Source organism: Chiloscyllium plagiosum, unplaced genomic scaffold (genome assembly GCF_037043375.1).
Source record: "Chiloscyllium plagiosum isolate Xiang-an unplaced genomic scaffold, Cpla_swu_hap1 HiC_scaffold_45, whole genome shotgun sequence".
Classification (NCBI taxonomy): Eukaryota; Metazoa; Chordata; class Chondrichthyes; order Orectolobiformes; family Hemiscylliidae; genus Chiloscyllium; species Chiloscyllium plagiosum.
The window spans coordinates 2,589,774-2,614,809 of record NW_028270183.1 but is presented as its reverse complement, the minus strand read 5'-3'; the positions used below and the strand labels follow the sequence as shown (position 1 = coordinate 2,614,809).

Genomic DNA, 25,036 nt, shown 5'->3' with positions numbered 1-25,036 from the left:
GAGTGGCATTTTTGATAAGGGATAGCATTACAGCTGTGCTAAGGGAGGATATTCCCGGAAATACATCCAGGGAAGTTATTTGGGTGGAACCGAGAAATAAGAAAGGGATGATCACCTTATTGGGATTGTATTATAGACCCCCTAATAATCAGAGAGAAATTGAGAAACAAACTTATAAGGAGATCTCAGCTATCTGTCAGAATAATAGGGTAGTTATGGTAGGGGATTTTAACTTTCCAAACATCAACTGGGACTGCCATAGTGTTAAAGGTTTAGATGGAGAGGAATTTCCTAAGTGCGTTCAAGACAATTTTCTGATTCAGTATGTGGATGTACCTACTAGAGAAGGTGCAAAACTCTTCATACTCTTGGGAAATAAGGCAGGGCAGGTGATTGAGGTGTCAGTGGGGTAGCACTTTGGGGCCAGCGACCGCAATTCTATTCGTTTTACAATCGTGATGGAAAAGGATAGACCAGATCTAAAAGTTGAAGTTCTAAATTGGAGAAAGGCCAATTTTGACGGTATTACACAAGAACTTTCGAAAGCTGATTGGAGGCAGATGTTCGCAGGTAAAGGGATGGGTGGAAAATGGGAAGCCTTCAGAAATGAGATAACAAGAATTCAGAGAAAGTATATTCCTGTCAGGGTGAAAGGGAAGGCTGGTAAGTATAGGGAATGCTGGATGACTAAAGAAATTTAGGGTTTGGTTAAGAAAAAAAAGGAAGCATATGTCAGGTATAGACAGGAGAGATCGAGTGAATCCTTAGAAGAGTATAAAGGAAGTAGGAGTATACTTAAGAGGGAAATCAGGAGGGCAAAAAGGGAACATGAGATAGCGTTGGCAAATAGAATTAAGGAGAATCCAAAGGGTTTTTACAAATATATTAAGGACAAAAGGGTAACTAGGGAGAGAACAACACAACAAGCAGGTAGCAACTGTGATGAAGTGCACTGAGCAGGGTCGTTGAAGAGACCCTTTCAAAGGAAAGGGTGCCTTTGCAGGAAGGACGCTTCGAGGGAAGAAGAATCAAATAGACAAAGGATTTCCCCAACCAGATGTAAACCACAGGCTTAAATCCACATAAAAAATGTGGGCGGCACGGTGGCACAGTGATTAGCACTGCTGCCTCACAGTGCCAGAGACCCGGGTTCAATTCCCGCCTCAGGTGGCTGACTGTGTGGAGTTTGCACGTTCTCCCCGTGTCTGCGTGGGTTTCCTGCGGGTGCTCCGGTTTCCTCCCACAGTCCAAAGACGTGCAGGTAAGGTGAATTGGCCATGCTAAATTGCCCGAAGTGTTAGGTAAGGGGTAAATGTAGGGGTAGGGTGGGTTGCGCTTCGGCGGGTCGGTGTGGACTTGTTGGGCCGAAGGGCCTGTTTCCACACTGTAATGTAATCTAATCTAATCTAATAAAAAAAGAATAGGACCCCTCAAAGATCAGCAAGGCGGCCTTTATGTGGAGCCACAGAAAATGGGGGAGAAACTGAATGAATATTTTGCACCAGTATTTACTGTGGAAAAGGATATGAAAGATATAGACCATAGGGAAATAGATGGTGACATCTTGCAAAATGTACAGATTACGAAGGAGGAAGTGCTGGATGTCTTGAAACGATTAAAGGTGGATTAATCCCCAGGACCTGATCAGGTGTACCCGAGAACTCTGTGGGAAGTTAGAGAAGTGATTACTGGGCTTCTTGCTAAGATATTTGTATCATCGATAATCACAGGTGAAGTGCTGGAAGACTGGAGGTTGGCAAACGTGGTGCCATTCTTTAAGAAGGGCAGTAAAGACAAGCCAGGGAACTATAGACCGGTGAGCCTGACCTCAGTGGTGGGCAAGTTGTTGGAGAGAATCCTGAGGGACAGGATGTATATGTATTCGGAAAGTCAAGGACTGATTACAGATAGTCAACATGGCTTTGTGTGTGGGAAATCATGTCTCACAAACTTGATTGCATTTTTTGAAGAAGTAACAAAGAAGATTGATGAGGGCAGAGCGGTAGATGTGATCTATATGGACTTCAGTAAGGCGTTCGACAAGGTTCCCCATGGGAGATTGATTATAAAGGTTAGATCTCATGGAATACAAGGAGAACTAGCTGTTTGGATACAGAACTGGCTCAAAGGAAGAAGACAGAGGATGGTGGTGGAGGGTTGTTTTTCAGACTGGAGGCCTGTGACCAGTGGAGTGCCACAAGGAGCGGTGCTGTGCCCTCTACTTTTTGTCATTTACATAAATGATTTGGATGCAAGCATAAGATGTGTAGTTAGTAAGTTTGTAGATGACACCGAAATTGGAAGTATAGTGGATAGCGAAGTGGGTTACCTCAGATTACAACAGGATCTGGACCAGATGGGCTGAGAAGTGGCAGATGGAGTTTAATTCAGATAAATGTGAGGTGCTGCAAATTGGGAAAGCAAATCTTAGCAGGACTTATATACTTAATGGTAAGGTCCGAGGAAGTGTTGCTGAAAAAAGGGACCTTAGAGTGCGGGTTCATAGCTCCTTGAAAGTGGAGTTGCAGGTAGACAGGATAGTGAAGAAGGCGTTTGGTATGCTTTCCTTCATTGGTCAGAGTATTGAGTACAGGAGTTGGGAGGTCATGTTGCGGCTGTACAGGACATTGGTTAGGCCACTATTGGAATATTGCGTGCAGTTCTGGTCTCCTTCCTATCGGAAAGATGTTGTGAAACTTGAAAGGGTTCCTGGATGTTGCCAGGGTTGGAGGATTTGAGCTATAGGGAGAGGCTGAACAGGCTGGGGTTGTTTGCCCTGGAGCACCGGAGGCTGAGGGGTGACCTTGTGGAGGTTTACAAAGTTATGAGGGGCATGGATAGGATAAATAGACAAAGTCTTTTCCCTGGGGTCGGGGAGTCCAGAACTTGAGGGCATAGTTTGTGAGAAGATTTGTAGCTCAGGTGCTCGCTGTTGTGGTTCTGTTCGCCGAGCTGGGAATTTATGTTGCAGATGTTTCATCCCCTGACTCGGTGACATCCTCAGTGCTTGGGAGCCTCCTCTGAAGCCCTTCTGTGATCTTTCCTCCGGCATTTGTAGTGGTTTGAATCTGCCGCTTCCGGTTGTCAGTTCCAGCTGTCCGTTGCAGTGGTCGGTATATTGGGTCCACTCATCCACAGATTCAATCAATAAGCACATCAACCTGGAGCTGCCAGAGGATGTGGCGAAAGCTGCAACATTTAAGAGGCATTTGGATGGGTATATGAATAGGAAGGGTTTGGAGGGATATGGGCCGGGTGTTGGCAGGTGGGACTAGATTGGGTTGGGATATCTGGGTCGGCATGGACGAGTTGGACCGAAGGATCTGTTTCCGTGTTGTACATCTCTTTGACTCTATGACTCTATCTGTTATTTTGTACAGTTACAGTGAAATGTAGTCATTGTGTTAATTCACATTACAGCCACAGGGTTTGAAAATTTTAATTCAGCATTACAGCAACTGGATCTGATGGTCTAAGGATATTACACAGTGTTCCCAGTGGTCAGATTATAGGTAGATTCAAAGATTCAATTTCCTGTAATCTGTTGCTCACACAAAATAGTTGCATTTAGAGACGAGGTTTTAGATCAGTGCTCATTTTTGACCATGCACACGTACAGTCCCCCACGCTGCATTTGAACAGATGGGTTGGAGTATCTTTCCACTTTTCATGTTTTAATCTTTGATCCAGACTCTCTGATTTCTTGCCAATGACATGTTAAATTCTGTGATTTCTCCTTGAACTTTAAAGATCTCTGCTCTTACATTCTGTTAGGTTCATTCCAGTCAAAAAGTAAATCATGATACTGAACGACTCAAAGTTCAAATATTCTTTAAATTCTTCAGCAAATTCTTTCCAGTGCTCTCCAGATTTCAATGTTTAGAATAAAACTGGCTTTTATTTTAAAAAGCATTGTTAGTATCAAACAGGCCAAATAAAACACAAGATAAAAGGTGAAATAATTTTCCCTGAATACTCTGACAAAAAGCTAAAAATCACACAACACCAGATTATAGTCCAACAGGCTTATTTGGAAGTACTAGCTTTCAGAGCGCTGCTTCTTCATCAGGTGACTTCTTTCAGATCACATTCCCGAGATAAATTAAGGTTTTATAAAGAAAAAGGTGACATCTCAGCTCAGACAATACATTAAAGGTGTGAGGTTAGAGTCTGTATGCATTCCAATCTTGAGTCAGACTGGTTCTGTTTCCAAAATTTGCAGAATTGCATTTGCAGATACATTCTATATTATTCAAAAAGCACACACTGTGTAGGCAGTCAATGTTTTTTATAATCCATGTGACATCTTACAAATTCCTACTTTGGAAATAGAACCAGTCAGGCTCAAGATTGAAATACATACAGACTCTAACCTCAAACCTTATGATGTCACCGTTTTTTTATAAAACCTTGAATTATTTCGGGAGTGTAACTTGAAAGAAATTCTGGGATTTAGATATTAACAAATTGAAACCTGCAATCCATTCTACAAGATGAAAGGCTTAACAGTAATCTAGGTTTATTCAATATATTGCATTAGTGAATGACACTATGATGTTTTGCCATATACTGTGTCATATGATCCTACTCCACTAGCTACCTGAGAAGGGAGCAGTGCTCCAAAATATTGTACTTGCAAACAAACCTGTCAGACTATAATGTGGTGCTGTGTGATTTTAACCAAAGGAAATCACTTCCACCATCTTACTGAGAATCTCCTGCTTTGGCCAAATTCTGAATACAGCAGTTAATCAGAGAGTCTGGCTGCATCGGTGCAAATCACAGCTTCCATGGGTCTGTCAAGTTTATGTAGTTGTAAGCACTGAGGAGAAAGTGAGGTCTGCAGATGCTGGAGATCAGAGATTGAAATGTGTTGCTGGAAAAGCGCAGCAGGTCAGGCAGCATCTAGGGAACAGGAGAATCAACGTTTCGGGCATTAGCCCTTCCCACTAACAACAAGGTGGAGAAATTCAGGATGAACAAGAACAGCACAGAGTTCAGGCTTGAGGGTACACCTGGCTACAGCTGCATAATCCTTGAATCCCAATAATCTGAACCCTGTATTTACCCCTCTCAGGCATAACGAATTCCAAATATTCATGATCCTTGAGAAGTATTCCATGCCCATCTGCATCTTAAATATGAAATCCCTTATTCTCACACAATGGTCCTTAATTATTGGTTGTATTAAGGTTTAAGACAGAGAAGATCAAAAGCATGGTGTCGTTGAAGCACATGGATGGAATTTTTAAATTAACGATGTTTCAAAGGTAGTTTCCATTTTATCATCTTATACAATATACGTCATAAAAAAACAATATACAACCAAATCAACATAGCGCAGTCTTCATGTCAGCTCGTGAGAAAATAGTTATGTTTATGGAGCTCTGAAGTTAACAGAGATGAGTCTTTCCAAATGCCATAGTTCAGGTGACTATCTACTGTTTGTGAAGATCAAATTAAAAGTTTTACCACAGTAATTCAAAAATTGCCGAAAATATAGAAAGGATTGTCAGTAACTAGTTGTCTTTACAGCTGGTACAGACTTCAACATGGCAATGAGTGGCACCCGTCAGTAACTACATGTACAACAGGACCACTGGAATATTTTGCAAAGTCAGGGCGTGTAACATCTTTATCATTGGTTCAATCCATTTGTAAGTGTTTCACCATGATATGGGTCAAGATTCTTTAAAGGAACATTCTGCTGGTGTTCATGCCCATTGGGGATCTGTAGATTTTTGTTGGGTTTTGCATTCTGTACATTATAATGTCCTCTTTTATGGGCACTGCATTTCCAATACAAGGCCATCAGTGCAATTATCAACAATACTGCTGCTATCACCACCACGACTGGTATTATCCATCTTAAACCTATGAAAAGAAAGAAAGAAAAGATACACAAATCATCAACAGTCCAGGGAAATATATTGATTGCAACATGCCCGAGGATTTCCAAAATCTGTGGATTATAAACAAAGGGTATTTTCCGATGGAATGTCCTGTGTGCTTTATTCAGCTCTTTCATGGCTGTTTTCCTGCTTGTATTCTTCACCTTCTTTCATTCTTCCCACATCACAGACCACTCCTTGGCAGTCTGCCCTAAACTCACTGTCAATTCCCTATTTACATTCCGCAGGAATTTCACACTGGTAAGTAAATTTAATGTAATGTTCCACACGTGATGTCAAGATTTCATTTAAGGTGGTTCAGAATTTCCAGAAATCTTAATTATTCTCTGTCTCTTACATTGCGAATAGCATGATGAAATCTCCTGTCTATCTTTAAGTTTCCAAGCCTAATATTCATTTGTATTTTCCCCGAGACACTGATTTGAGCTGCTGTGTTTGCAGTACCTCCAGCTTGTACTTTTTCACTGCTTTTCCCTGTTGCTCCCATCACAATGAGAAGTGAAGCCCAGAGACATGTGCTGCACTCACTGATCTGCCAAAACTCTGCACCATGGAGTCGCAATGTGTGGATTCACAGCCATGAAGTGTCCCACTCCTCCTACCTTGGAGTTATTTCCCCAGGCAGGTGGGGCAAACACAGAGCAGGAGGACAGCGCTTCTACACACAAAGAGGAACACATGCAAGAGATTCTCACTCTGAACCACCCGTACCCAATGTACCAAAGGCCAGTTACAGAGCAGCATTGTTAGAGGCAGGCAACAGTTTATCCATTTGTCCCATTGTCAGGAAGGGTGCAGTAAAACAGGAGCCCAAACTAGTAATGACAATAGAAATATTAGATTCTGACCTTTGACCCTGAGGACCACTTCCTTCTCATCAACTCCATGTTGATTGGTAGCTCTACATTTATAAATTCCTTGATGCTCTGAGGTTACGTACGGAATGTGCAGAAACCCAGAGGGACCAATCTCAATGTTGCTGCCGTTACAGGGGTTTACCCACTCTAATGTAGGTGAGGGTCTTCCATTGGACTTACAGCTTATTGTAATTTCATCACCTTTAGTAACTTCTACTGGAATGCTTGACATGGTTGTGTTATTTCCTGATATGGTTTTGTTATTTACCGATATGGTCATGATTGTGTCTCGTGGTTTATCTGGAAGAGAGAAGAAAAAGATGAAAATAGGCAGGTAGACCCACAGGATCACTGATACAGCTCCCCAACAGGGCTTCAATTAACAGGATGTCCAAACCTCCCACATACCGTGCTGTCATCTATCTTCCAACAGTCATTTCAGAACAGGTGAATCTCTGCAGTCGTGTTATAGCCTGGGACATACTTACAGTCATCTGTTATTATGAGGTATATTCACAGTGAAATGCAGTCATTGTGTAAATACTAATTCAGGTTTACAGCTACTGGGTCTGACGGTCTAAGAATATCGCACTATGTTCACAGTGCCCAGAATAAAAGTAGAATCAAAGATTCAATTTCCTGGATTCTGATACTCACACAAAATAGTTGCATTTAGAGATGAGGTTTTAGATCCGTGCTCATTTTTGACCGTGCACATGTACAGTCCCCCATGCTGCATTTGAACAGATGGGATGTAGAGTATTTCTCTGCTTTCCATTCTCCCATCTTTGATCCAGACCCTCTGGGGATCTGGGTTCCCTTGCCCATGACATGTTAAATTCTGTGATACCCCTTCAATCCAGTTTTCATGAGCTTTAAAGATCTCTGCTTTTGCTGGTGCATCTGTAAAATTCATTCCAATCAAAAATTAAATTATGATAATGAACAACTCAAAGTTCAAATATTTTTCAAATTCTTCTGCTACTTCTTTCTGGTGCTCTCCAGATTTTAATGTTTAGAATAAAATTGGTTTCTATTTTAAAACCCAGTATCAGTATCAAACAGCACCAGGCTAAATAAATAAATAAAAGTGGAATAACTTTTCATGAATGCACTGAAAGAAACAACATTCTGAGAGCTGCTTTTGAGAAATTTCATAATTATTTTGGGTTTCTGTTGGGATTCTGAGTAATTGAGGGAAAAAAATGGCCAATACATTTTAGTGAGGAGCTCTTGTCATAGAATAATTATAATATGCTTTTTAAATACTGGGATATGACCTGAGATATGGGTAATATAAAGAGTAGCAAAGGGAAAGCATTCCTAGACTGTGTTCAGGAGAATTTTCTCCAGCCGTAAGTGTCCAGACCAATAAGAAAGGAGTTGTCTTCAGAGAAGAAATGGTCTGGGCACAGTCAAGGTAAATTCCCACAAATGGGAAAAGGGAGACAAACAAATGCAGATCTCCCTTGATGTCAAAGGAGATGGATATTCAGTAAAGGATGTGTGTTTATGACATGTGTCAGGTAGTAATTACAGTTGCGAACCAAGTACAATACAGAAGGTTCAGAAGTGATGTTAAAAAGCAAAATGAGAAACAGATTTGTGGACTCATCCGCTTTATCCTTGATCACAACGTCTTCACCTTTGACAACCAGTTCTTCATCCAGACACATGGAACAACCATGGGAACCAAATTTGCACCCCAATATATCAACAGTTTTATGCACAGGTTCGAACAAGACTTCTTCTCTATGCAGGATCTCCAACCAACATTATACACCAGGTACATTGAGACATTTTCTTCCTCTGGACCCATGGCGAGGTGTCACTGATAAAACTACACAGTGACATCAACAAGTTTCATCCCACCATCAAACTCACCATGGACTACTCTCGACTATCTGTCTCATTCTTGGACACATGCATCTCCATCAAGGATAGACACCTCAGCAACACACTCTACCGCAAACCCACCGACAACCTCACAATTCTACACTTCACCAGCTTCCACCCAAAACATATTAAAACAGCCATCCCCTAAGGACAAGCCCTGCGCGTACACTGGATCTGCTCAGATGAGAAGAAACGTGATGGACACCTGGAAGTACTCAGGGATGCCCTCACAAGAACGGGGTAAAATGCCCAACTCATCGACTCACTACACACATACACATACACTCTCTCACACTCACAATCCCCAACTCAGACAGATACACACACACAGACAGACAAAGACCCAAATACACACATATATTTTATGGGGTGAATTTGTACTTGCAGGGTTACATTGTACTTTGTTGAAAAACTGCATGCATTCATGTAGAACTCTGAGCTCAAAAACTGCATGAATTCATGTAAAATACTGTTATCTCACTTTTTAGATTGGAATCAATCTAAGCATCATGGCACAGACAGAGAACACAGGGGGCTAACACCTTCAACATATTGTCTAGCTATCACCATTGTTAACAGCTAACCTGAGAATGCAACTTTTTAAAAAAAGGTTTTGTGATTTACACATGAAAGAAGTGAAACTATCATGGTATTCTAACAGATGAAAGGCTTAACAGACAATCAGTTTTTCAATGTATAATTTCAGTTACATCACACTGTAAATTTTTGCTATAAATTCTGTGTGTTAGGATTGAGCTCTCCACTATTACCTGATGAAGGAGCGACACTCCGAAAGCTAGTGCTTCCAATTAAACCTGTTGGACTATAACCTGGTGTTGTGTGATTTTTAACTTTGTACACCCCAGTCCAACACCAGCATTTCTAAATCATGACTTCTTCAAAAAGGTTGTAAAGATTGAACCAGCAATTACAGACTCATCAGTTAAACTTTGGCAATGTGAAACAATTGCTGATAAAACAATTAATCATCATATGAAAATACTTTATAGATGTGGAAGAATCTGCATGGTTTTTTTTTAAAGAGTCACTTTAGATCTGTTGGCTGGATGGTTGGTTTATGAAGCATTGTGATACCGACAGTCTGGGTTCAATTCCCATCACCAGCTTTGGTTACTATGAAAGACTCTCCTTTTCAGAATCTCCCCTCATCTGAGGCAAGGTGATCCTCAAGGTATATCACCATGAGTCATCTCTCTCTAAGGGGAGAGTAGCCCTTTGGTCTGGTCAGACAACGTTGACACAATAATATCAACAACAAAATAAAGGAAAAGTAGTGTCTAAGTAACTTGGAGTAGTTTAAAGACTCTGATAGAAATAGTTGATGCGGACAAAGATGTTGAATAGGTGTACAGGCTTCCAAAAGGTGTTTGATACTGTACCACACAACAGATGTTTGAGGAAAGTGATAGGTCATGGAATAAAAGGGACTATACCAATGAGGATACAAACTTGGCTGAGTGACATGAAATGGAGAGTAACAGTTAATGAATACTTTTCAGGCTGGAAGGCTTGTGGTAGAGTTCCCCACAGTGTGGTATAAATACCTCTAATTGTATTGTTGTAAATGTTCTAGATCTTGTGTAAGGTACAATTCCAAAATGTGTTCATGTCACAAAATGTGGAAGCATTGTAAACTGTGAGGAGGACAATGTCAAGGTAATCTATAAGGGCTGAAGTAGGCAGATGGGTGACAGAGGCAGTGGCACAGTGGTATACAGTTAACAACAAGTTGTCCTGGGAGGCTTCAACATTGAATCTGGACCCCAGAAAGTAACATGACATTTGGTCAAACATGGACAAGGAAACCTCCTGCTGATGGCCATAATCCCCTCCTGTTCTGAATTTGTACTCCTTCACCTTGGACATCATTTAAAGGAAGCACTAAGGTTAGCCGGGTGCAGAATGTATTCTGGGTGGGACACTTCAATGTCCATTGCCTAGAGTGACTTGGCAGCATTACCACTGACTGAGCTGTTCACTAGACTGGGTCTGTGGAAGGTCAAGAGAAAACCAATGAGAGGGACAAGCAAACTTGACCTCATCTCTACCAATTTACCAGCTGCAGATTAGTCTATCCAAGACAGTAGGAGTGATCACCACGCAGTCCTCATGGAGACAAAATGCTGTTTCCACATTGAGGATACCCTTCATCGTGTTGTGGGCTCCATTAGTGTGCTAAATGGAATACATGACTTGGAGGTGCCGGTGTTGGACTGGGGTGGACAAGTTTAAAAATCACACAACACCAGGTTATAGTCCAACGGGTTTATTTGGAAGCACTAGCTATCGGAGCGTCGTTCCTTTATCAGGTGGTTGTGGAGAATAAGATCATGATCACAGAATTTATAGCCAAGGGAGTCCAGTGTTACAGAGATGTGATACATTAAACAGTTTTAGATTAAATCTTTTGATCTTTTAGAATAGGATATGCTGGTTTCTGTTCTTTGATATATAAATCCCAGAACTTCTTTTAAATTACATACATTTCAATTAGATTACAGTTGTCTTGAACGTCCCTCACCTCAGCACCAAGAACTTGTGCTGCTAAGCCAATGAGGTTACCAGAATGCAACAGTTTTCCCACATGAAAAGAATTCTTGCACAGGCACCTTCCACACCGTCAGGATGGTGTTTAGGACCTGGAATGTCAGGACCCTTACGGACAGTGATCGACCAGAATACCACACCACCATCATTGCTCAGGAACGCAGGAGCTATGATCCTGACATCACCACCCTGAGTGAAACCTGGTAGGCAGGGGAAGGACAGCTCAGGGACAAAGGTAGTGACTACACCTTCTTCTGGAAAGGCAAGGCTGAAGGCTTCATCCTGGAGTCGGCTTCACCATCAAAACTGAACTGGTGCATGAACTGAAAGGCTCCTCCTTCGGGGTAAATGAATACCTCATGACACTTTGATTCCCCCTTGATGGGAATTAGTATGTCACGATAGTCAGTGCATATACACCAACTCTCAATGCAGCAGATGAGAACAAGGAGAAATTCTACTCCAACCTTGACCAGTCTCTCTCTCACGGGTCCCTGCAGCAGACAAACTTATCAACCTTGGCAACCTCAGTGCCAGAGTCAGCAAAAGTGCAGAGCTCTGGGACAATGCGATCAGGAAAGAGGGAGCAGAGATGCAAAACTCCAATGGCACCCTTTTCCTGATCAAATGCTGAGAACACAACCTCCTCATCATTCACACACCGTTCCACCAAAGGGACAAATACAGGACAAGGTGACAACACCCCCTCTCCAAACACCCCACCTCCTTGACTGTGTCATTGTCAGATGAGGGATCAAAAAGATGTTAGAATCACACGTGCCATGACCACAGCCAGCGACTGCTGGATGTGCCACCACCTGATCCGAGTCAGGATCAACATACTTCCAGACCTGTATCAGAGGAGACAACAGAAGCAATGCCAAAGAACATTCAAAATGGAGACAATGAAATCCTCATCCCAACTTAAAGACCGGGAGAAAATAGCCTCATACAATCAACTCGTCTCCACAAACCTAGTGACTCTCAGCAATACCGTGTCACGGGATCCCAACAGTCTCTGATCCATCCTTAAGACTGCCATTATCACTGCCTGTAAAATGCCAGTCAGCCAATCCACCAGGAAACACCAGGACTGGTTTGATGAGAATGATATGGAGATTAAGGAACTACCAAGCTGGAAGCGCATGGCATTTCTGAGTGTAACACAAAAACTGTATCCTCTATAATGGAAAGGTAGGTTTACAGGTGACTGAAGGCTGAGGAACAAAACCAAACCCACAACATAAAAAACGGGTGGAGAAACACTGGAGATCCAATAAATGGCTGACAGCCATGGTGTGATGGGTTTCTTCTGTGTTGTCAAGATGACATACAGACTAAACAGCCAAGGCCTCACTCCACTGCTGGCCAACGACAGAGTGACTCTTATCAAAGGTAAAGAAACCATCAGAGACCTCAAGCAGGGCTCTGTCATTGATCTGAGCATTCTTGAATGCATCCTACAGCATTCTACACACCATGGGCTCAGCAATACCCCAGCCCTGCACGAAATAGAGAAGACTGTCCGCCATCTTAAGAACAACCAGACAGTTAGAGGAGACAGTACACCCACTAAGGTATTGAAGTGCAGAGGCAAAGACCTACTGTTGAATTTCCACACCTTTGTCTGCCTTATCTGGAATGAGGAGAGCATCCCAGGACAGCTCTGAGATGCCGTAGTTCTGACCACTTTCAAAAAAGGAACAAGTCCAAATGTGGTAACTACAGGAGAATCTCCCTGCTATTGATGCCAAGGTCCTCCATAAATATTTCCTCCCTGTGGCTGAGGAGCTCCTGCCAGTGTCACAGTGTGGTTTTCAGCCATGGAGAGGCACAATGGACATGATTTTCATCGTGCGACAGCTGCAGGCGAAATGCAGAGACAAAAACCTCCCCTGGAATTGGCTGCCTTCGAACCTACAAAGGCCTTTGACACTGTCTTTGAGCATATGCAGGGTCCTTTTCTGTTTTGATTGTACCATGAAGTTTGTCACCATCCTTCACCTGCTCCAGGACAAAGTGGAAGTCAATGGTCAAAGACCATCAAAAGTGGAGGAGGAGCATCCAGAAAGGTATTGAGCATCTCCAGCCTTGTATTGGCAGAAAATGGAAGCCAGGCCACAACATCAAAAGCAGTGCGCTGCCACACCAACACTCCGAGGAGAAAGTGAGTCTGCAGATGCTGGAGATCAAAGTTGAAACTTTATTGCTGGAACAGCACAGCAGGTCAGGCAGCATCCAGGGAACAGGAGATTCGACGTTTCGGGCACAGGCCCTTCTTCAGGAATGAGCAGAGAGTGTTCAGCAGGAGAAGATAAAAGGTAGGGAGGAGGGACTTGGAGGAGGGGAGTTGGAAATGTGATAGGTGGAAAGAGGTCAAGGTGAGGGTGATAGGTCGGAGTAGGGTGGAGGCGGAGAGGTCAAGAAGAAGACTGCAGGTCAGGAAGGCGGTGCCGGGCTGGAAGGATCCGGCTGAGACAAGGTGGGGGGAGGGGGGATGAAGAAACTGGTGAAGTCCAAGTTCATCCCCTGCGGTTGGAGGGTTCCCAGTCGGAAGATAAGACGCTCCTCCTCCGACCGTCGGGTTGTTGTGGTTTGGCGGTGGATGAGTCCAATGACCTGCATATCCTCGGTGGAGTGGGAGGGGGAGTTGAAATGCTGTGCCACAGGTTGGTTGGGTTGGTTCGTCCGGGTGGCCCAGAGGTGCTCCCTGAATCGCTCCGCAAGTAGGCGGCCTGTCTCCCCAATATAGAGGAGGCCACACCGGCTGCAGCGGATGCAGTAGATGATGTGGGTGGAGGTGCAGGTGAATCTGTGGCGGATATGGAAGTTTCCCTTGGGGCCTTGGAGAGAAGTGAGGGGGGAGGTGTGGGCGCAAGTGTTGCACCTCCTGCGGTTGCAAGGGAAGGTGCCGGGAGTGGTGGTTGGGTCGGTGGGGGGTGTGGATCTGACAAGGGAGTCGCGGAGGGAGTGGTCTCTACGGAAAGCTGATAGGGGAGGGGAGGGAAATATATCCTTGGTGCTGGGGTCTGTTTGGAGGTGGCGGAAGTGACGGCGGATGATGCGCTGTACATGGAGATTGGTGGGGTGGTAGGTGAGGACCAGTGGGGTTCTGTCCTGGTGGCGGTTGGAGGGGCAGGGCTCAAGGGCGGAGGAGCGGGAAGTGGAGGAGATGCGGTGGAGGGCACCGTCGACCACGTCGGGGGGGAAATTGCGGTCCTTGAAGAAGGAGGCCATCTGTGTTGTACGTATTTTGAACTGGTCCTCCTGGGAGCAGATGCGGCGGAGACGAAGGAATTGGGAGAATGGGATGGCGTTTTTACAGGGGGCAGGATGGGAGGAGGTGTAGTCCAGGTAGCTGTGGGAGTCGGTAGGTTTGTAGTAGATGTCCGTGTTGATTCGGTCGCCTGAGATAGAAACAGAAAGGTCTAGGAAGGGGAGGGAGGAGTCCGAGACTGTCCAGGTGAATTTGAGGTCGGGGTGGAAGGTGTTGGTGTAGTGGATGAACTGTTCAACCTCCTCGTGGGAGCACGAGGTAGCGCCGATACAGTCATCAATGTAGCGAAGAAAAAGATGGGGGGTGGGGCCAGTGTAGTTGCGGAAGATGGATTGTTCCACATACCCTACAAAGAGGCAGGCATAGCTGGGGCCCATGCGGGTGCCCATGGCTACTCCTTTTGTTTGGAGAAAGTGGGAGAACCAACACTCCACCCACCCCTTCCCCAGGTCACCACCACCTCCCTGGGAGGTGAAAAGAGTCATCTTCATCTACTAGCAACCACCAACAATGATGGGTCGCATGTTGTGAGATGTAGTCAAGAGCACTCACCTCCATGGTTACACTTTAGGAAAGGAGTGATAGCCTGGTGGATAATGTAAAAGAGAGTCAATAAAATGGGACAAGGGATGAGCGGCTTCTCTTATGCGGAAAGAATGGAAAAGTTGGGATTTTGCCAATCAGGCAGTGAGGGTCAAGAGAATGTTCTGATAGTCATGTTCAAGATAATGAACCAATTGTAGACAAATAAAGAGGAGTTTTTTTAGTGGCAAAATGTTTGATAATTATGAGACACAGATTTAAGGTGATTAGAAAAGGAACAAATGTGATGTGATTGTTTTTTTAAAGAAAGCTGTTGATTGTTTTCTAGCATGAATAGTGGAAGCAGATGCACTAGTGTCTTTCACAGGATAGTTGGAAAAATATTTGAAGGGGAAACACACACTCACATGATTGCACTCTGTGGCACAATGCACCGGGGTAATAATGGACAGTGTCCTCACATGTCCTGACCCCAGGATCTGTATCCCTTTGGTCTCAGTGACAAAGGAGCTGCTGCAGGGCAGTCCCTGTGTGAGGAGACCAATTCAAATTGGTTCGGACTAAGAGGAAATTGGGATGAGGATTTCATTGTCTCCATTTTGAAAAAAAATCCCACTAACGTTTTGTGAGGAAAATAATGCTACTTACACAGGACATGGAGGGTTTCAATCTGTTGTTTTATAACAGGGCTTGTCATTGACTGATCTTGAAGTTTCAGTTCAGCTTCACAGATATACTGCTGTCCATCCAGCTTAGCTTGAGCTTCTACTGTATGAGAGATAGTGAGCCCAGTACTGCTTGATCCATTCACTAATGTGTCATTTCCTTTCTTCAGTCTGAGTTCAAGATCCCCTGAGACATTTAACACAAGGCATGTAATATTAACCAGATTTCCTTCCTGGCTGGTTGGTACTTGGATTTCAGGGGAAGAGAAAGCTAAAAATAATAGAACGATACTGTTAGAAACATTGTTGTATCTAGTAGTCCCTCAGTGTGAGGTTAATAACAATGAAACAAAGGCAGATTGCATTTCGTGCTCTTGCTCATCCTCTGCTTCATTGCTGTATCAGGGAGATGTACAAAGCCCTACATCATCTTTCCATGTTCCTTCAGTATCTGCAGTATCATAGTCAACATTCAATCCTGACCCAAACTCATCAAAAATGTATTCTGCTCGTTTCTGTTTGTAGAATCCTGAAATCTATTTATTTAAATGCAGATTTATTTATTACCGCCTGTTTCTTCCACACGGTATATTCCTGATTGGTGTATGTTTTTGCACCCCTGCAGTTTTTAGGGTACATTGGTTGTTTAAACATTTAAACATTCTCTTGTGATCCTGGAATACTAAGTGTGAGTAACATTCACCTATGAGCAGCGCATACAATGTCAATCACATTATCTCAGGATCTCGGAATACCTCGAGTCATTCAGACTTTCTCAGAATGCTTTTCATTGACAGAGGGTCATATAGAATATATGGCACAGAAACAGACCATTCCAACTAATTAGCCAATGTTTATGCTTTACTCAACCAAGTGTCTGAGTATACAAACATTTCCACAAGCTTCCCAATTTGTTACTCAATGAAAAGGATTTTATTGCTGAAAGTGGTGGAAATGCTGACATGTTGTATTGTTGACAGTGATGAACTATCAGAATGTTGTCTGATTTTGAACTCCCCCACAACCAGAATTCTTACCATACACCTCAATGAAAGCACTATTATTCTTTGGGGGAATTGATGGATATTTCTCAAAATCGGCCATACAGACGACTTCCATCAGACCAGATTCCTGTGGTGTCCATGCTGCTGTTATTCGGACAGTGTTGGAATTTGGCCTTGTGGTATCTGAGTTCAGTTCCACACCATCCTGAAACCATCTTACTCTCATCTTTTCAGCAGGATAGACATTTGAGACCTCACATGTTAATGTGACCTCTTGCTTCACTTCTTTGGGTCTTTTGTCCAGAATTATAGGCTGATCCATGAAAGCTGTAATTCAGACAAGAAATTCACTTCATTTTAATTTGCCGCAGTGTGTTTCTGTTTTTAATGAACAGAGTGGAAAACTGACCAGTGTAGGTATTAGATAATACACCACCCCAGGAATATATCACATTCACTCATAGTCATAAAACTGGAGTCATCTGCAGGAGGCCATAGTGCACTTTGAGAAGTAACTGTTAATGCCAATCGTGGTGTGCAATTGACAAATTTGTCTGATATTTTTGACAATTATCCACAGGATAAGGGCATTACAGGCTGGACCAGCACTTATTACCCATCCCTAATTGCCCAGAGGACAGTTCAGAATCAACCACGTTGCTGTAGGTCTGGGCCAGACAAGGTAAGGATGGCAGTTTCCTTCCCTGAAGGACATTAGTGAACCAGATCAGTTTGTACACCAATCAGCAATGGATTCATGGTCATCATTAGGCTGTTAATTCCAGATTTTTTTTTGTTGGATTCTGATTCCTCTACCGCAGGATTCAAATCTAGGTCATGGGAACATTATCTAGATCTCTGGATTAACGGTCCAGGAATAATATGTTTAGGCCAGCACCTCAATTCAAAACCACAAAACAGCTCAGCTATTTTAGTTTTAAATTAATTCTTGCTACTTTTCAACTATTAAGGCCTTTGACCATCGTGTATGTCAGTTTCGTGTATGTCAGTCACTCTGAGCAGTACAGGCTGATGCACTCCTGATTTACCTTCGCTTTGATCTTTACTTGCATCTGTCTAGAATATCCTTCTTAAGGGGGAGGGTGAGCAGCTAGAGGTCATGGTACACATCCATACCAGTGACATAGCTCGGAAAAGGGATGAGGACCTGAAAAGTGAACATAGGGAGTTAGTTTGGAAGCTAAAAGGCAGAATGAGCAGAGTAGTAATCTCAGGATTGCTACCAGTGCCACGGGCTAGTGAGGCTAGGAACAGAGAGCGAGTGCAGATGAACATGTGCCTGCAGGGCTGGTGGAGGAGGGAGGGCTTCAGATATTTGGGTCATTGAGATACCTTCTGGGGAAGGTGAGATCTGTACAAGGAGGACGGGTTGCACCTAAACTGAAGAAGCACCAGTATCCTAGGCAGGAGGTTGGTTAGAGCTCTGGGGAGGGCTTAACTAGATTGGCAGAAGGATGACAACTGGAGTTACGGACCAGAGGATGAGGTAGCTGGTGAACAGGCAAATACAGTGTGCAGAGAGTCTGTGAGGAAGGATAAACAGTTGATCGGGCAAAGTTGCAGTCAGTGTGATGGGTTGACATGTGTCTAATTTAATACAAGAAGTATCAGGAATTATGATGGTGAACTTAGACTATGGATTCGTACTTGGAGCTACAATGTTGTGGCCATTATGGAGATTTGGATATCACAGGAGCAGGAATGTTTGCTGGATGTTCTAGGGTTTAGATATTTCAAAAGGAATAGAGAGGCAGGTCAAAGAGGTGGGGAAATGGCATTGCTAATCAGGGATAGTATCACAGCTGCAGAAATGGAGGGTGTTGAGGAGAATTTGTCTACAGAGTCAGTATGAGTGGAAGTCAGAAACAGGAAAGGAGCAGTCACTGACTGAATTGGGAGTTTCTACAAACCTCCCAATAGCAACAGGGACAGGAGGAGTGGATTTGGAGGCAGATTTTGGAAAGGTACAGAAGTAACAGGGTTGTTGTCATGGGTGACTTCAACTTCCCTAATATTGATTGGAATCTCCTTGGTTCAAATTGTTTAGATGGAGCAGACTTTATCAGGTGTGTCCTGACTCAAAATGTAGATAGGCCAATTACAGGGGAAGCCATATTGGATTTGGTGCTTGGCAATAAAACAGGTCAGGTGTCAGATCACTCAGTGGGAGAGTATTTCTGTGATAGTCATCACAACTCCCTGACCTTTACTGTACTCAGGGAGAGGGGTAGGAGCAGGTGGTTGGGAAAGTATTTAATTGGGGAGGGGGAATTACATTGCTATTATGCAGGAACTGGGAGGCCTAAATTGGGAACAGATTCTCAGGGAAATGCGTAACAGAAATGTGGAAGTTGTTTAGGGAGCATTTGTTGATAGAACTGGATTGGTTTGTCCCACTGAGGCAAGGAAGGGATGGTAGAATGAAGGAACCTTGGATGACAAGAGATGTGAAACATCAAATCAAGATGCAGAAGGAAGCTGACAAGGTTGAGAAAGCAAGGATCAGACAGGGCTCCGGAGGTTTACAAGGTAGCCAGGAAGGAACTGGTGAATGGACTTAGGAGAACTAGAAGGGGGCATGAAAAAGCTTTAGCAGATAGGATTAAGAATAACACCAAGGCATTCTACATTTATGTGAGGAACAAGAGGATGGCCAGAGTGAGAGTGGGGCTGATCAGGGATAGAGGAGGGAACTTGTGTTTGGAGTCAGAGGAGGTAGGGGAGGTCCTTTATGAATACTTTGCTTCAGTATTCACTACTGAGAGAGACCCTGTTGTTTGTGAGGACAGCGTGAAACAGTCTTATATGCTCGAACAGGCTGATGTTAAGGAGGATGTGCTGAAAACTTTGAAAAACATAAAGATAGATAAAACCACTGGGCCAAACAGGATCTCCCTAAGATTACTACAGGAAGTGAGGGAAGAGATTGCTGTGCCTTTGGCAATGATCTTTGCATCCTCACTGTCCACAGGAGCAGTACCAGATGATTGAAGGGTGGTAAATGTTATTCCCTTGTTGAAGAAAGGAAATAGGTATAATCCTGGGAATTACAGACCAGACAGTCTAATGTCGGTCGTGGTCAAATTATTAGAGAGGTTTCTGAAAGGATTTATGATTATTTAGAAAAGCATAGTTTGATGAGAGATAGTCAGCGTGGCTTTGTGAGGGGCAAGTCATGCCTCACAAACCTTATTGAATTCTTTGAGGATGTGACAAAACACATTGATGAAGGTGGAGCAGTGGGTGTGGTGTCTATGGATTTTAACAGGGCATTTGATAAGGTTTCCCCATGGAAGGCTCATTCAGAAAGGAAGGAGGCATGGGACTCAGGGAAACCTGTCTGTCTGGATACAGAATTGGCTGGCCCATAGAAGACAGAGGGTGGTAGTTGATGGAAAGTATTTAGCCTGGAGCTCAGTGACCAGTGGTGTGCTGCAGGGATTGGTTCTGGGACCTCTGCTCTTTGTGATTTTTATAAATAACTTGGATGAAGAAGTGGAAGGGGGGGGGGGCAGGAAGTTTGCTGATGACTCGAAGGTTGGAGGAGTGGTGCATAGTATGGAGGGCTGTTGTAGGTTGCAATGGGACATTGTCAGGATGCAGAGCTGGGCTGAGAAGTAGCATTTGGAGTTCAGCCTGGAAAAGTGTGAAGTGATTCGTTTTGGAAGGTCGAATTTGAAAGCAGAATACAGGGTTAAAGGCAGGATTCAAGCTGATATGGAAGAACAGAGGGATCTTGGGGTCCATGTCCATAGATCCCTCAAAACTGCCGCCCAGGTTGATAGGGTTGTTAAGAAGGCGTATGATGTATTGGTTTTCATTAAAAGGGTGATTGAGTTTAAGAGCCATGAGGTATTGCTGCAGCTCTATAAAGCCCTGATTGACCACACTTCGAGTATTGTGTTCAGTTCTGGTCAGCTCATTATAGGGAGGATGTGGAAGCTTTAGAGAGAGTGCAGAGGAAATTTACCAGGATGCTGCCTGGACTGGAGGGCTGTCTTATGAAGAAAGGAAGAGGGAGCTAGGGCTTTTCTTATTGGAATGAAGAAGGATGAGAGGTGACTTGATAGAGGTGTACAAGATGATGAGAGGCATCGACAGAGTGAATAGCAAAAGACTTTTTCCCAGGGTGGAAATGGTTTTCATGTGGGGCATTATTTTAAGGTGATTGGAGGAAGATTTAGGGGAGATGTCAGAGGTCGGTTCTTTACACAGAGAGTGGTGGGTGTGTGGAATGCACTGCCGTCAATGGTAGTAAAGTCAGATACATTGGGGACATTGGAAAAGCCCATGGATGATTGTAAAATGAAAGGTTATGTGGGTTAGTTTAATCTTAAAGTAGGATAAAAGGTCAGCACAACATCAAGGGCCGAAGGGTCTGTTCTGTGCTGTACCGTTCTAAGTTCTATTCCCACTGCACTATAAGTGGGCCTCCTGCATCTGCTTTTATTTTCATCAACCTGTTCAGAGATATTATGACTCACTTCTGGTGGAGGTGGGACTTGAACCAGGTCTCCTGGTTCTGCCTTTATCTCCTTTTTCCTTCTTCTGTATCCAGAAATGCTCTTACGCACAACCAGAAGGATATCGCACCCCCAAATCACTGTGACATTTATGTTTTGTTTTTAACTATTAACCACCACCAATAAAAACATCCCTGTAGCCAATTAGAGATTCACAAGCAAATCCATTATGACCAATATGAACCACCAAAAATGAGCAGGAGGGGATTTAGGGAAAGCAGGAAGAAACTAAATCAAAATGGAATTGGAGGGGAAAATAAAGAACTGTATCCGCCCCCCCCCCCATGGGTCTTGTTTTATTTATTTATTTATTCTTTTTTTTAACACCCAGATGTGTTAACATGCACGTTTGAGCGATGTTACCACCACTCAAATCACTATGACTTTTATGTGTTTTACTAACAACCACCAGCATTCACTTGTGTAGCCAATTAATTGTTTACGATTAAAATCCCATTATGTACAATGGTAATATTTTCTTTTTTAAACTTATTTTCTAATCAACCTGATCATCGATGTTATTGCACACCTTCTGGAACAGGTGGGATGTGAACCAAGACCTCCTGGCTCAGCGATAGAGACTATACCATTGTACCACAAGACCCTCTGGCAATACTTTATTTTACTCTGAAGTGCTATTACCCACAACTGAGCGGCCTTCCCACCATCAAAATAACCATGCCTTTTTAAAACAATTACCAGCCATCACCAGTATAAACATCCAATTCAATATTTACACGCAAAGCCTGTTGGGTAAATGCAAACCATCAAAAGAGAGACGTGGGTAGGGAGAGAGGGAAGGGACTAACCTATTTTTCTAGTCAACCAGTTCAGGGATGTTATTACACATCTCTGGAGCAGGTGGGTCTAGAACCTTGGCTGCCAGGTCCAGGGGTAAGGACACTACCACTACACCATAAGGTGTTGAGTTCCAGTTCGGCAGGCCATTGCCTGTTACCAAGGGAACTTATACTCAACAAGCTCCATGAGGAGATTAATTAGTGATTCCGGTGTACTTTGTTGGGGTTACCACAATGAGGAAGAACAGTTTTTAATAATGGGTTTTTCATGTGTATTGGCTGATTGCCATCTTCTCTGCACTAAAAGTCTGCTAACCCTTCTCTCTACTGCTTTCTCAGTTTTGCAAAGCAGTAGCTCGCCCATTGCTGCAGACTGCCTTTGAGGGTCGTGCTCAGCAGTCAGTTCCCATCTTCACCAGGTGCTTAGTGACATTAACTGGGGGCAGAAGCTGCTACTGGTTTCAGTTATGGATTCTGGAAATGATGTGCTTTGTGTCAGTGTATGGCATGAGATTAGGACCTGGAAATGACCCAGGTATTGGAAGGGACAGAGCACGTCAATTCTGGATTCCCTGACTGAGCCAGTAGCAGCTTCTGTCCCCACTTAATGTTCCCAGTTTGAAACTCAAGCCTCAGGAATCAGAATGGGCCTTGAATATGTTTTGGAATTATATTATTAAGACTCAGCATGGTAAAAAAGAAAGTGATTGCAAAATGATTGTAGGCCTTCACTGTCAAACTATGGTTTGCACATGCTCTGGCTGACTTAAAGCAAACATTTACATTTACTGGATATTTGCACCATAATACAAGATAAGTGTTTTTTGTAATATCTTGAGCAATTGGAACTCACCGTAAGTTTGCAGTGTGACAGAAGAGTTTGTGATTGACTTTGTGGTATTAGAGCCCAAGTCCACTTCAGCCAAGCAGGTGTACTCCTGTCCATCATCTGATCGACTCGCAACGAAATTGAAGACATTTCTCAACCTTTTATCTTCATCCGGAAGACCTAGTTCACCTGTGGAATCTCTCTGGACAATCTCACTCCCTCTCAGCCATGTGAGAATGAGTTTGTTGTTTGGATAGACTCTTGGGCCAATGCACTCCAGACGATATGTTCTGTTAATCTCCAGTACTTCAGGAAGTACTGTAATGCTTATCTCTCGATCTGTTAAAGGAGAATCACAGTTAACAGGTTTCACTGAAATAGTGTACCTGAGGACCATGTTCCATTTCCCCACACATTTACTCAGATACATAAGAGATGTAAGTGTGTGTACACATTCGACAAAAGGTTACTAAAATATTTCAACAGAGGCCGGTATCCTGTCACCAAGTCACCCTTTATTTACACATGGAGACTAATCCATCTCCGTCAGGGCCAGCTCTCAGAGTGATCAGAACCTCTGACACTCCTGTTTATACCTGTCAGCCACGGCTCCCTGATTGGACCAGATAAAGAGCCCTAATCAGGGAACTCATTCTATGATACCCAGAAACAAAAATCAAGATTGCTGGAAAAACTCAGCAGGTCAGGCAGCATCTGTGGAGACAAATCAGACCTAATGTTTGGGGTCAAGTGACCCTTTCCCTGTTCTGAGGAAGGGTCATTTGACAGGAAATATTAACTCTGATTTCTCTCCACAGATGCTGCAAGACTTGCTGAGCTTTTCCAGCAATTTTGATTTTTTTTCTGATTTACACCATCTGCAGTTGTTTCAGTTTCTATGATGTCCACCTGGCTGACCTCATTACAATTATTACATCCCTCCCTCTTTATTCTCCTCTTTAGGTGGCAAAGGCATTGAGACAGTGACATCTACCTCAGATTCTGTAGTACCTTAAATGCTTACCGGAGACAGAGACCCCATGGGTTTTTGAACAGTCAGAAAGGCAGCGAAGAGCAGGGCACATTTTGCTCCTGCAATGTTTGCAGCTTTCATATGATCCATGTACTTGTTCAGGACTGTTGCACCTACCCAAACCTTAGACATCACTGGACCTGACCTTACATTGACTGTGCCTCCAGCGCATTCAAGGCCATTCCCACGGTTCCTACACCAAACTTTGAGCCCTAAAGTAAACTGTCTCTCTCATTTAGTGGAGCATTGTGTCCAGCATTGATGTTTCTGATACCATTTCACCCTCCCCTCAAGACTAGGAAGATCAGGTTTAACCTGTTGTGGAGTCTTCTACCCATTAGCAACTCTGCTGGAGCTATCCCTGTAGTTGCATGAGGGATGGGTCGATAGTCAAACAGGAACTGGGACAGTTTGGTATCGAGTGAAGCTGTAGGCTATTTCTTTTAGCCTGCCTACAAAATTTGAAATGGTTTTTCTGCCCGACCATTGGATGATGGAATGGCTCAGAGCTGTCCTATGTGACGCATATCATTCGGCTTTAGGAAATACTCAAGTCCCCTGCTTGAAATGATAGTCTGTTATCTGTGACCAACATCTCGAACAGTCCACGTATTGTAAAATATTTGCAGTACTCTGTCATCATCCATGTGTAAGACAAATTAACTCTACACATATCCAGCCATTTTGAGTGGATATCCAAAAAGACTAAGGACATTGAGCCCATGAAAGGAGCTGCATAGTCAAAGTGTAACCGAGTCCAGTGTTTACCCAACCATTTCCACAAATGTGGGGAGTGCTTTTGGTGATTTTTGTCCTTGTGTGTATTGCCCCACCAATGCAGCTTTGTCTGTATCCAATCCTCCAATCCAATAACTTCTCATCAATGTCTTCATTTTGGAAACCCTTGTACACCCCTGTGGAGTTCAGTCAGTATCTTGGTGCTGACCCTTGCTACGAACAACCACTCTTGCTCCCCATAATAAAATGCTGTCCTCGACTGTGATCTGATCTCTCTAGGTCCAGAAACATTTCAATTCTGATTGTGATGGCCCTTTGGCTTCCCCCCCCATCACCACCAGCTGGTTCAGTTTTGCCAGGACTGGATCTT

The 25,036-nt window shown here is 43.5% G+C and overlaps 1 protein-coding gene across 1 annotated transcript in view; it reads right to left on the bottom strand.

Moving 5' to 3' along the window:
* Positions 1-3,421: 3,421 nt before the first annotated feature.
* The window catches only part of LOC122552314 (intercellular adhesion molecule 1-like), a 45,217-nt gene continuing 23,602 nt past the window's right edge, over positions 3,422-25,036 (bottom strand). Inside the window, exons 3-8 of the mRNA XM_087983518.1 lie at positions 22,920-23,234; positions 16,756-17,049; positions 15,702-15,989; positions 7,427-7,672; positions 6,761-7,069; positions 3,422-5,874 (exon numbers count right to left, since the gene is read on the bottom strand). Coding sequence (XP_087839644.1) covers positions 5,639-5,874; positions 6,761-7,069; positions 7,427-7,672; positions 15,702-15,989; positions 16,756-17,049; positions 22,920-23,234 — 1,688 coding nt within the window. The 3' untranslated portion in view covers positions 3,422-5,638. The remainder of the gene's footprint in view (positions 5,875-6,760; positions 7,070-7,426; positions 7,673-15,701; positions 15,990-16,755; positions 17,050-22,919; positions 23,235-25,036) is intronic.